The following is a 13328-nucleotide window of genomic DNA, read 5'->3' as shown; positions in this document are numbered from 1 at the left end:
GTGTCAGACTAGGATGCCAGAAAGAAGATAAAATGTAAGAGCCCAGAGGGATCTGAAAACAACTAGTGAGAAGGTGCAACAGAAACACAGAGCCATTGGTGTTCAATTACTCTCATGATTTATTAATATTCAGATTGAAAAAGGAGCCTCAGAGCCGCAAGTTACGCTAATTGGCACATTTGCTTTATTTATTTTCAAAACAAACCGGGTTTTTGAATTTTTTTCTTTTTTGTTCATTCCATCAAATTGGAAAGGAGGAAAAGAAAAATGATTTTGAATTCACTCAATATTGTGGACTCCTCAGATGAACGGAACATTGCACACACACTTGGAACAGAGATAGATAAAGAGGAAAGTGGACTCCCACAGGGTCACACGCACCAGATCAAAAAACTTGGATACAGTGCAAGAATTTCCCAAAATGATTGGATCATCATTACCAAAAACTCGCCATAACAACACCAAGAAACAAAAAATGTTTAAGCCACACTGTTTGACTTGGGATCTTTCCTGCTTTTTTTTTTTTTTTTTTTTAATGTTTGCCACATAGAGAGAAAGAGGGGTAGCGGGTGGGAGAGGACAGACTCACAGACGTGAGCAGGACAGGAAGGGAAACCTCAGAGTGGAGCTGAGAAGAGGATGGGGAGAGACAGGGTCCAGGAGAGGGCAAGGTGGGGACGTGGAAAGCCATTTCCTAGAGTTCAGGCATGTTCTTGGTCCACCTTGCGTTCTTCTCCTTGACCCTCATCATGCCGAGCACTTTCCTTAGGTTTGGTTTCATCTACAGCTTCTGAGAAAGAAAACAAGATGGGGGTGGGGAGCAGGAGAAGAATTAGTATTTTGTCTTATCTGTTCTCATGACAGTGCAATGCATTTCTTTTCTTTTTTTTTTCATTCCATTTTACAAGAGCTTTAAGATAAAAAGAGATCGCTATCTTAGTAATATAATTTCCAAGTTCAATAAAGTTTATTTTCATAAGGTTGTCCAAAGAAACATATGGAGTGCTCAGGAACAAAACTATGGTATTGGGATCAAGGAGTCCACACAGGAATTACCATGGTCTTTAATCTCCTTATCATCCATATGTAGGCTCTTAACATTAGGAATCAACAATAATCATATCTCTTTTTCCATTAGTGTGAGACTAATTGTGACAGATACTTTATGTGAATCATTAAATAGCCATCCTAACTCTCTCACCCCTTATTTCTAGTATTATAAATGCTGGAAGATAAACTACTTGAATTTCCAGCTCCCTTAAAAATAAGGGTTTTCCAAGTAACACAGTGATGACCAATTAGATAGTCGTAGAATTCTGTGGGGAGGACTCCAGGTGTTTGTCTTTTATTCTCTCCCCATTCTTGATAACTGAGGCATGAAACAGTACCCGGCAATGTAGCATCTATTTTGTGATGGTGAAGACCAAAAGTATATACTAAGGATGGTGGAGCAGAAAGATAAGAAAAAAACCTCTCACTGGGTAACCTTACCACAGCTGGACACTTTCTCCTCAGACATGTTTTTAGTATGTGAGACAAATAACTGATCTCTTTAAATCACAATACTAGTTTATAGTTTCTTTCAGCCAAAAACACCCCAAATGAATATTCATAAGGCAAGTGTTCTTTCTGTCTTTAAAATATCACTTTTCTTTTTTCCTCAGGAAGCAGGAGACTTTACATATATGTCTTCCTTCTGGTTTCCATGTAGAACTCAATTGATTTCATGCTACAAGACTGTTTACTAATATGCCAGCTAGCGGAAAGAGAATTCATTTTCTCTGAAATTACCTGTATTACTAACCTAAACTTCTTGTTTTGGGAATCCCCAAGACCACCCCCAGTTCAAGGATTTGCTAGGAGGACTCGCAAGGTTCAATGTACAGTCCTATTCATAGGTGTGATTTATTACAGTGAAAGGACACAAAGCAAAATCAGCAAAGGGAGAGATGAGCTGGGTGAAGTTCTGAGGAAACCAGGCACAAGCATACATAGTCAGAGGATAGAATGTGCGTAATTCCTCTAGCAGTGAACAGTGACTTGTGTGTGAGATGTCAGTTTCTAAGGCAACTCACCTGAATTTACAAATCTAGAGTTTTTAAGGGCTGGTCAGGTGGGCATCTACTACCTAGCAGTTACCAAATCCAGACTCCCAGACGTCCAGCGTAAACCACATTGTTGCATCGTTTAGACCAGGGGTAGTCAACCTTTTTATACCTACTGCCCACTTTTGTATCTCTGTTAGTAGTAAAATTTTCTAACCGCCCACCGGTTCCACAGTCATGGTGATTTATCAATATAAAGTAGGGAAGTAACTTTACTTTATAAAATTTATAAAGCAGAGTTACAGCAAGTTAAAGTATATAATAATAATTACTTTCCAAGTACTTTATGTTGGATTTTCGCTAAGTTTGGCAGAAAAAATAACTTACTATAGTTAAATCTATCTTTTTATTTATACTTTGGTTGCTCCACTACTGCCCACCATGAAAGCTGGAATGCCCACTAGTAGGCAGTAGGGACCAGGTTGACCACTGGTTTAGACAGTTTAGCACAAGTTCCCTTAGTTAGGGAATGGTGAGAACCTCCTCAAAAATCCCACTTCCTAGATGCCAGCCAAGGGTCAACTTTTTAAGCAAGAATGCCTATGAATTGAAAGATGTTGAGACTAGAGTAATGGGAGTTATTTATTTTAGTCTTCTTGTGTTTATTTTTTAATTTTATTTTTCAGTTACAGTTCACATTCCAGAGTATTTGTATTGTTTCAGATGTCCAGCATAGTGGTTAGAGTATCATCTACTTTACAAGTGTTTCCCCCAGTATTTCTAGTGCCCACCTGGCACCACACATAGTCATTACAATATTACTGAGTATACTCTCTTCATATCCTCATATTTATATTGTAACTACCAATCCATACTTTTTGATGCTTTCACCTTTTCCTCTCAGCCTTTTAATCTCCCTGGCCTCTGGCAACCATTAATCTGATCTCTGTATCTATGCCTCTGTTTCAATTTTGTTTATTTGTTTATTTTGTTCTTTAGGTTCCACATATGAGTAAAATCATGTGGCATGTATCTTTCATTTTATTCTCTTTTATGATTAGTAGTGTTGCATTGTCTGTTGTCTGTTAATTTATTAATGATAGTCACTCTGATAGGTGTGAGGTGATAGCTCATTTTGTTTTTTAATTAAATTTAATGGGGTGACATTGGTTGATAGGATCACATAAGTTTCAGGTGTACGTTCTTATGGTATCTGGTCTGTACATTACATTGTGTGCCCACCACCCAAAGTCAGACCATCTTCCATCACCGCATATTTGGCCCCCTTTACTTCTGCACCCTCTTTACCCTCCTCCCTCTGGTAACCACCATACTATTGTCTATGTCAGTGAGTCTCACTTTCATATCTCACATATAAATAAAATCATGTATACAATGGAATACTATTCAGCCATAAGAAAAGATGGAATACTGCCATTTGTGACAATAGGGATGGATCTTGAGTACGTTACTATGCTAAGCAAAATAAGTCAGTCAGGAAAAGCTAAGAATTATATGATTTCATTCATTGTGGTTTCAATTTGTATTTTTATGATAATTAGTTAAGCATCTTTTCATATGTCTATTTGCTATCTGTATATCCTCTTTGGAGAAGTGTCTTCAAGTTCTCTTCCCACTTTTCAATTGAATTGTTTGTTTGTATGTTTGGTGTTAAGTTGAGTGAGTTCTTTATAAATTTTGGATACTAACCACTTATTGGATGTATTATTGGCAAACAATTTCTTCCATTCAGTATGTTGTCTTTTCACTTTGTTGATGGTTTCCTTTGCTGTGCAATTTTATTTTTAGTGTGATGTAGTGCCAGAAATAAGGTCCTTTTAGAAGACTATTAGAAGAGCTTATAAAAATATATGTCTCTTCATGTCAGTCAGCTATATATTTACATTCATATAAAGCTGAACTTTTATAGCCAAATAAGACCATGTTGTTAAATATTATATATTTTTGGAATTTTTTCTTTGCAATGGTATCCAGCTACATTTTTAAAAATTCTCTTCATTAGCAGAGACTGTATATAGCAGAAATAGATAAAATTCTTTTTAGAATCAAGTGAAGCCAGTTTTGTAAATGAGGTAGCAGCTATTATGAAAAATTTTATTTTATGACTTAGTTTTGACCAAAGTTTTTAAGTCTTATTTATTTGGGAGGTTTTGTAACTGATTGTATGTTATTCCCAAAGTGTAGTCATTTTAGTAAGGCTACCTTATTACTCATAAAGATTTCTGTAAGGCCATAGCCTTCCAAAATAACCATTATTAACTCTTAAAGAACCAGCATACCAATCATATTTCCCAGCAAACAGTTTTGGATGAAACTAATTTCTGATCAGCATAATACTTTATGTACCAGCAGTGTTCCTCATGGATTACAGAAATTTAGTATGCTAATGTATCATTTAATTCTCTTTCAGAAGGCTTCCATGTTTATTTTAGTTAGGTTCTTCTATAGCAATTTGAAATCTTTTTAGAGAATTTATGCAGTTCCCCAGCCTTGCCTAAATCTTTGAATACTACAGGTATGCCCAGGGTGGTTTACAATCCTTAGCAGCTCTAAAAAGACCTGATGTATTTAGTGCCCGCTTCAAACTATAAAAGAACAGAATGTTGATTTAAGCTCTTTAGACACAAATAGGATTAACTGCAGGAGCAAGATAACACTTCCTAAAATAAAAATTTTGGAACTATTATGTGTGACTTGAGGGAGATTAAAACATTCAAAAGAAAACGTGGAAGTAGGTTGAATAAGGTGAAAGAATTTTATATTTGTGGAATAAAGGGAACAGAATTCAAGAGAGGAAGACAAAAGAACAAAGATCCAGGTAACTTTGAGAAACAACAGCCATACTTTCTCTCCTCTTTTGTTATGAAATCAGGTTAAATGCTCCCTAGTTTCCTCACTTTCTATTGTCATCCTTGGTCTGGGCCTAGGAGAAAAGGTGAAACTTGATATGCATCTGTTAATTGTGACAGGACAGAAATCTGTTATTTTCTAATATAAGAGCTTCAATATTTACCTATTCTCTCCTCAAATGCTTCAATGTATTTGAAATATATTTGCTTATTTATTTGTTCCATAAATTGTTATTGAGCATCTGCAATGTGCCAGACATTCTTCTGGATATTGAGAAGCAGTGTAAAAAACACAACAAATATCTTTCTCTTATTTAAGCCTTTCAAAATATACTTTTAATAAACAGTGACATCTATAACCATAGAATGTCAACAGTGAGAGAGACCTTTAAGATCAACTAGTCATTAAACCATAATTCTTCAAGGGTAAAACAATATCTAATTTACTCAACTAGCTCCCCCATCCCCACCATATCCAGCCCAGAACCTAGTGCAGGGAAGGCTCTCAGTGGATATTTGTCGAATGCAAGAATGAATAGATAGCTTCATTTCACAGATGAGGAAATGAAAGTCCAGGCGCAGTATTGGTCAAATAAGTTTGTAAATATGATGTATATGTTTGCTCGCTTATAGTTTGCATTGCTTTCCCTGCCCTTAACTTTGCTCAAGAAAAGTGGGTGTTCCCAGAGCAGGAGCTAGAGCAGAGTCCACTGGTATGTAAACTGGGGGCCGTCAAAGTCTAAAAACGAGTCTTGGTAAAAGCAGTTTAGAATGGAAGAAAGAACTCTGATTCGGTTTTTTTGTTTGTTTGTTTGTTTCTGTTTTTTAGAGAGAGAGGAAAGGAGAGAGAGAGAGAGTGACAGAAGCATTAATCTGTTTCTGTATGTGCTCTGACCAGGGATTGAACCAGTAACCTTTGCATATTGGGATGATGCTCTAATCAATCCAGCTATCTGCCCAGGGTGTGTTTAGTCATGAATAATGTGAAATCTTGTCTTGGTACTTTTTGGCACTAATTACATACTTTGTATTTGTTCAAGATGAGTTAATATGAAGTCTTTAGTATCAATATTTTGTGCAAAAACTTTGATCATCGTGATGAGTGGCAAAGATAAATGAATGGTTGAGGCCAGCTGGTCACTCCAGTTATCATGATCCAATTAGAGTAATTAACCACATTCCCCATCTAAAGGATCAACCTCCCTCTGAGATAGTTATTGCTTAAGAAGAGGCTGTAGAGTTAAAGATTACATGACATTTTCAATACCAAGTGGCATAGAACAAGTGAGTGGACAAATGAGTAAAGCCTGGAGTTGCTAATATGACAGCTCTGAGTATACTTTTATTTATATTAAACATAAAAACCTAATGCTAATGAAGTTCAATTAGATGTTCATCTAATAATACTACTGTAATTTTGGTTGAAACATTACAGGAAAAGAGTAAGATTAAGTTAACCACAGGATATCTTTCTATCTATCTATCTATCTATCTATCTATCTATCTATCTATCTACCTACCTACCTACCTACCTACCTACCTACTTACCTATCTATAAATTTATCTATCATTTTAAGTGAATAGATCTCACTAAGAGTCATTAATATTCTATCTAGTGATGGTTTCTCTCTCCAAATCAGTCTTTACCAAGAGAAATCGACCCTCAGATCTAGTTTTATTATGAGACAAAATATGTCCAAGAAAAAAAAATGATGATGCATTTTAGCGGTTTGATCTAAAAGAGAAAAAATTTTTGTTTTTTTAAAAAAATAAAATTGGGCAAATTTTGTAATTATTTATATTAATACTTAAATTCTCAGAAATTACATTCTGTCCATTTTTGCAGATGATGTTATAGCTCTAGTAAAGAGCTTTCTCTGGTCTTTACATTTTAACCTTAATAAAAACATCACCTTTTCAAGGTCCAAAGACCTCTTAGAAATTGCCATGTTCTCTAGTAGTCTCCATGTTTTTGATAATTTTCTATGTTAACTTAAAAAGAGAGAGTAAACCTCATAAATAGTTTAAATCATATATTCTTTTTAAAATTTTTGTATTGATTTTTTAGAGAGAAAGGAAGGCAGACAGGCAGAGAGAGAGAGGAACATTGATTTGTTGTTTCACTAAACTCGTGCCCTCATTGGCTGATTCTTGTACAGGCCCTGACAGGGGATGGAACCCACAATCTTGGCATGTTGGGAGGACGCTCTAACCCAGGGGTCAGGAAACTCTTTGGCTGAGAGAGCCATGAACACCACATATTTTAAAATGTAATTCCGTGAGAGCCATACAACGACTCATGTACGTTATGCATTATCCAATAAAAATTTGGTGTTGTCCCGGAGGACAGATGTGATTGGCTCTAGCCACCCGCAACCATGAATATGAGTGGTAGGAAATGAATGGATTGTAATACATGAGAATGTTTTATATTTTTTATGTTATTATTTTTTTATTAAAGATTTGTCTGCGAGCCAGATGCAGCCATCAAAAAGGCCACATCTGGCTCACGAGCCATAGGTTCCCGACCCCTACTCTAACTGAGCTACTCGGCCAGGGCTGAATGATGCTTCAAAAGAGAAGAAAACTGTAAATTCCTTCAGTGAACTGTTCTGGGCAATAGTTACTATGTGCCAGTTCTACATACTGAAAACATAGCAGCAGGGATACAGGAATGAAAACACCAAGCAAAGATCTCTACCTTCTTGGAATTTATATGATAGTAATTACTGTCCTGTGTATTGCTTGTTGGAAAAGGAGTGGTAAAGGAAAAAATATAGTAGCTATGTAAGAACTCAGACTAAAGGAGTATAATATCTCCCAGGCCACATCTGGATATGCAAAATTGAGTACCTTGAATGAATCTCCTAATTTCTGAAATAGGAGAAATTTTAGTAGTTTTCACATTCTGGATCTACAACTACTATTCCTAAAAAAAAAAGAAAGAAAGAAAGAAAAAGGAAAAGAAAGATCAAGACCACATTAAGCAGCAATAAAAATGGAAGCCATTTCTATGCCCCTTTGAAACAGTGTGGTGGTAGCCTTAAAAGGATACGGAGACCCATAGATGCTTTCATAGTTGTCTTTGAAAATGTACACCACACTGCTCTCTGATTCTTGCTGAAATAGAGTCTTGGAGCAGTTCTTGCCTTCATGCATTCCATTCATTTCCTCGAAAGGGTGAGAATAGCACGTCCGCACATTCTGTTGGTGAGTGAATACCAGGAGCATATGCAGTAGTGGCTGCTTGTGCGTCAGCCAGGCAGCCGGCTGCAATGCTGCTGGAGTGATGGCGGTGTTCCCAGCTGCCATCGCCTACACTGAGCTCTAATGGCCCTGTTTGCTGGCTCTGGTCCAGGCCCCTCCACAGCCCTACATTACTGAAATTAGGTTGAGTGGCTTTCCGAGTAAAACATTACCTCTTGGGACCTTCCCAGCTCTCCCCAGCCTTGTCAACATTGGTTAAATAAAAGCTGCTATCATCCTGGGGCCATGCCCACAGTTACTCTACAGTCACTACTGGGCTGGGGTGTTTTCTCCCTTTCTTTTTTTAATTTTCATCTTTCTTGAATATTAACTATCATCATCTCAAAGGCTTGAAGGAAAGTAATAAAAAAAAGATACATTCTGCAGCTAACTCACACATGGTACTTACATGGTCTCCCCTGGAGCTGTGTACCAGATGCTGCTCTGGAGTCTGATCAGGGCTTTTGGTAGTCAGTGCGATCCACATTTTATGTTTTTCATGATCATATTTTACATTCCAAGTTCCTTTCAAAGCACTGAGCGTGTATATATAGCACATGATGTTAATTGAACGCTGCACACATCACCTACTGTCCCACCCACCCTACTTCTTGAGCCTTTGAAAGAGAGTATAATCCTATTGCTTATAACATTATTCACTTTAGGATTTCAAAAAGTACTAAGCAAGAATTTAACCAGGAAGAAAACACAGAGGCAGCATGGCAGGGTCCCAGCGATATCTGAGACATACTACTACTTCTCTCAAAAGTTATGGCCTAGGATCAAGCTGATATGATTTAGCCTTGACTGTGCAGCCAATTAGTCAGATGACCTCAGAGAAGGTTCTTTCCTTTCCTTGACTTGGACTCCTAATCTACAAAAAAAAAAAAAAGTGGATTATAATGCTTGTCTCACCTTACTGAAGGTTGCTTGGAAGTGGAAGAAAGGTATTTGAAAGAATTGTATAAAATTTAAAGTAAGACTGCTGTATGTTGAGATTTTAATCCAACTTGTGGGATTTGGGTTAAAAAACAATAACACATCAAATTTTAAATTTTTATTCCAGGAAGAAAAAAACCTATTTCCCAAAGGGAAAAGTATCTTCTTTCTCAATAAATGATTAAGACAACTTCTACTCTAGAATGTCCCTGTAAATTCTCTAACTCTGATAAAAAAATAAGAATACAAGTGATTTATTAATCAGAGTTAATCTGTTACAGATGTTGGAAAATAATCTAGGATTTCTAACCTATAGAACAAAAGTTTGTGTTTTTTCTGAAAGAGGAAAAGACCAAGAGTTATCAAAATAAATAAATAAATAAACAAATAAAACAAAACTCAAAGAAGGTACAGTTTAATTGGCCTTAAAAACTTCTTTAACATTCTCTATACAAAATGTTTGCAAGTCATCAAAATTAGTGTTCAACATTGTTTATCCACGAGAAATCTAAAGAAAGATAAAAAATTATAATTTGGGCTCTGGCCAATTGGCTCAATAGTAAAGCATCGGCCTTGCATGTGGAAGTCCCGGGTTCAATTCCTAGTCAGGGCACACAGGAGAAGCGCTCATCTGCTTCTCCACCCTTCCCCGTCTTCTTTCTCTTTATCTCTCTCTTTCCCTTCCACAGCCAAGGCTCCATTGGAGCAAAGTTGGCCCAGGCGCTGAGGCTGGCACCATGGCCTCTGCCTCAGGTGCTAGAATGGATCCAGCCACAACAGAGCAACACCCCAGATGGGCAGAGAATCGCCCCCTGATGGACATGCTGGGTGGATCCCGGTCGGGCACATATGGGAGGGTGATGTTGGGGATAGAGAAATAATGCTGCAATATTGAATGTTGCCAATACCAATGATCAGAAACATTTCAGCTTAGCAATTAAGTTTGTTTTGCTTTTTTCTGTAAAATTGTATGTATATATTTAAAAGTCTAAAATTCTATCTGACAGGAGTAAAACTCTATTTCCACTTTTCACTTTATAGTATCCCAGGTGAGGAGTATCCTACCCAGGAGAAAATTTTAGTTGCATCTCTCTATCTTTTACAAACTCAATTATCAAAGGAGCCAGGCAGACAATAACATTAATGTGATAACCTGGCCATGCGTAAAACCAGTGGTGGAGTCTAAGGAGAACTGAAAAGTGTAGTCATCACCTAATGTCATTTAAAAACTGCAAAACATTCTCATTGGACAAATAAAAGGGAGCAGGTGTATGAAATTGTGCCAGGATGATACAATGTGGACTCTAACTCAAAATGGAAGAGGTTCCCTTTAATCAGAATGAAAAGATAGTCATGTCTGTGTTCAAGAACTAATTTCAGTCAGGACCCCTGAATAACAGTGTCCCCTTTTCTACTTTGCTATATTTAAATTACTCACATTTTAAGATTTTTTTTTTTTAGTAAATGAAGTAAAAAAAAAAAAATGACTATTTCAGATTTTATAAATGGGCTACCAAAGCCCATGCATCACCATTCCTAGCAGCTGGAGGTGTTGGCTGCCAATGCCCACACCTGCCCCTTGGATAGGGGATGTGTGAACCACCTCAATCTGAGATCATGACCCTTTTTTCACCCTGGACCCCAGAGCCCTTGCTTTTGGGCAAAACAATCTCTGTGGTACAATTTGTGCTTAAGAGCTCTCTGTGGGATCAGGCTGAGACTCACTTTTCCTGAAGCCACTTCTTACCAATCTACTTTACTGACCTCTCCTCTTTCCTCGCTCACTAATGAATTTCCACCAATAAAGTATTAGCAAAAGATTCCGTTCTCAGAGTCTGATTCCAGAGAATGGGACCAAAGTTATTCTTTTAATCAAAAATTAAGGACTGGGGTTAGAAGGCAGGCTAGTCAACTGACCCTAGTCAATGCATCTAGCAAGTGCTGCTTCATCATCCCTTAAATGTTCTTTCCACACCTCGAAACCTATCCAAGGCAGAATCAATCACTTCTTGCTCGTTAGTTATATGGAAATTACATCCTTACATTATACATTAGCTTGTGGTATTGCTTCTAGTCTTCTTGACTGAGAATTAACTTCTCAAAGGAAAAAATATTTGTTGGCATTTAAATTCCAACTAAAATGGCATTTTTAGTTTTGTTTATTAAGTCCCAAATGCCTAGAGAAGTGCCTAGCAAATATATACAAATATATATTTTTAAATTTATTTTTTTTAAAGAGATGAAGGGAGGGAGAGAGAGAGTGCAAGAGAGAGAGAGATAGAGAGAAGCATTCATTTGTTGTTTCACCTAGTTGTGTTCATTGGTTGCTTTCCATATGTGCCCTGACTGGGGATCAAACCTGCAACCTTGGCATTTGGTACAACACTCTAAGCAACTGAGCTAACTGGCTAGGGTCTACATATATTTTTTAATGAATCAATGAATTTATATTACCCCCAACTCCTAGTGTCATACTTATCACATGATAAAAATTCAATATTTGTAGAAATAAATGCAAAAAGATAAAATCCTAAGAATGCTTTGTGACATGTAGCTAAAACCTCAATTACCTCAGGCAGAAAAAGTGTGGCCCTTTAATGTTACCATGATTAAATTGCAGAGGTTTTTTTGGAATTTCAAAATATTGAATTATAAAAAATAACACCCTAATATTATTCTTATTTGTCATGGAAAACATTATCTTCCATTTTTTGCTAATTTTAACTTTATATCTTCTAATTTTATAACAAATTATTCATAGATGTAAAATCCAAATGTAAAAAAATAGATAACTACTATAAGAATAACAACTTTTACATGACACGAGTCATAGTTAAGACAGATAGTTCTAGCCTGACCACACAGGGGTGCAGTGGATAGAGCATTGGACTGGAACACAGAGGACCCAGGTTCAAAGCCCTGAGGTCCCCGGCTTGAGCGTGGGGTTGCTGGCTTGAGTGAAGGATCATAGACATGAACCCATAGTCACTGGCTTGAGCCCAAAGGTCTCTGTCTTAAAGCCCAAGGTCACTGGCTTGAGCCCAAGGTCACTGGCTTAAGCAAGGGGTCACTCACTCTGCTGTAGTCCCCCAATCAAGGTTCATATGAGAAAGCAATTGATGAATGTTGGGCAGATAAGATATATTATGCTCACTTTGTTAAAGATGGCTGCTGCCCACGTGGGGCAGCTGATTGCCTTTCATGCTGGGGGAGGGGCTTTCACGCCAAAAGGTTTTAAAAGGAGGAGCTAGGAGGCCATTTTGGGGAGAGTGGCCATGTTCTTGTAGGGAGGAGGAGCCCAGGCTGGAGCAGGGCAGGAAACCACGTTGAAGAGGCAGCCAAAATGGTGGAATGGGGTAAGGAGAAGCAAGTTAATGGAGGAGAAGGAGATGAGGAACAGAGGTGATTAAGACTAGTGAGGTGGAAGTCTTTGATTCTGGGAAAACTTGGATGAGTCAGTAGCTTTGTGAGCACTGAATGAGTGGGTGTTGGAGCCCAGTGTGTTTGTTTTTACTCACTTGCCGAGTGTGAGTCTAGAATAAAGGAAAATGGATCACCAGTTTTTGGTTCCATTGCTTCATTACCATCGGTCCAAATCAAAACTGAACTTGCACGGGCCAGGCAGCTATGATGGTGGCCGTGACTACTGGCTTTACAATGAACAACTAAGGTGTTTCAACAAAGAATTGATACTTCTCATCTCTCTCCCTTCCTATCTATTTGTCCCTATCTGTCCCTCTCTATTTCTGTCAAAATGGAAAAAGAAAGAGAGAGAGAGAGAGAGAGAGAGAGAGAGAGCTGGTTCTAGAGCCAGACTATTTATACTTAAGTTCTATCTCTCACATTTACCATGATTTTGATTAAGTTATTTAACCTCTTACTGTCTGATTTTCCTTATCTATAATTGGTGATAATATTGGTCCCTTGCCTCCTGGGCTTGTTATGAGATTTAAATGTGTTAATTATTTAAAGTACTTAATAATGAATGGTGTGTTTCAGTAAATGCTCAGTAAGTGCTGACTATCATTATTAAATGACTGAAAGGAACTAACATTGGTTTAATGTTTATTATGTGCCAATCATTGTGCTAAGGAGCATCACATAAAAGTATTCAATATATATCTTCCCCATTTCCCTATTTCTTCATAAGTAAAGTGGGAATAATTTCTACCTTAGAGATTTGTGATGAGCATTAAAAGAGAGACTAAAGAACCTAGTGCAATGTCAC

General features: G+C 37.3%; 1 protein-coding gene across 1 annotated transcript in view; it reads right to left on the bottom strand.

Annotated features, from left to right (window-relative positions):
• Window positions 1–563: 563 nt before the first annotated feature.
• Window positions 564–13328, bottom strand: part of GAP43 (growth associated protein 43) — a 117738-nt gene continuing 104973 nt past the window's right edge. The window contains exon 3 of the mRNA XM_066347135.1: window positions 564–790. Within this exon, the coding sequence (XP_066203232.1) occupies window positions 702–790 (89 nt within the window). The 3' untranslated portion in view covers window positions 564–701. The remainder of the gene's footprint in view (window positions 791–13328) is intronic.

This window comes from Saccopteryx leptura, chromosome 8 (genome assembly GCF_036850995.1).
Source record: "Saccopteryx leptura isolate mSacLep1 chromosome 8, mSacLep1_pri_phased_curated, whole genome shotgun sequence".
Taxonomy (NCBI): domain Eukaryota; kingdom Metazoa; phylum Chordata; class Mammalia; order Chiroptera; family Emballonuridae; genus Saccopteryx; species Saccopteryx leptura.
Note: the sequence above shows the minus strand (reverse complement) of the source record. Positions and strands in the feature narration are given on the sequence as shown.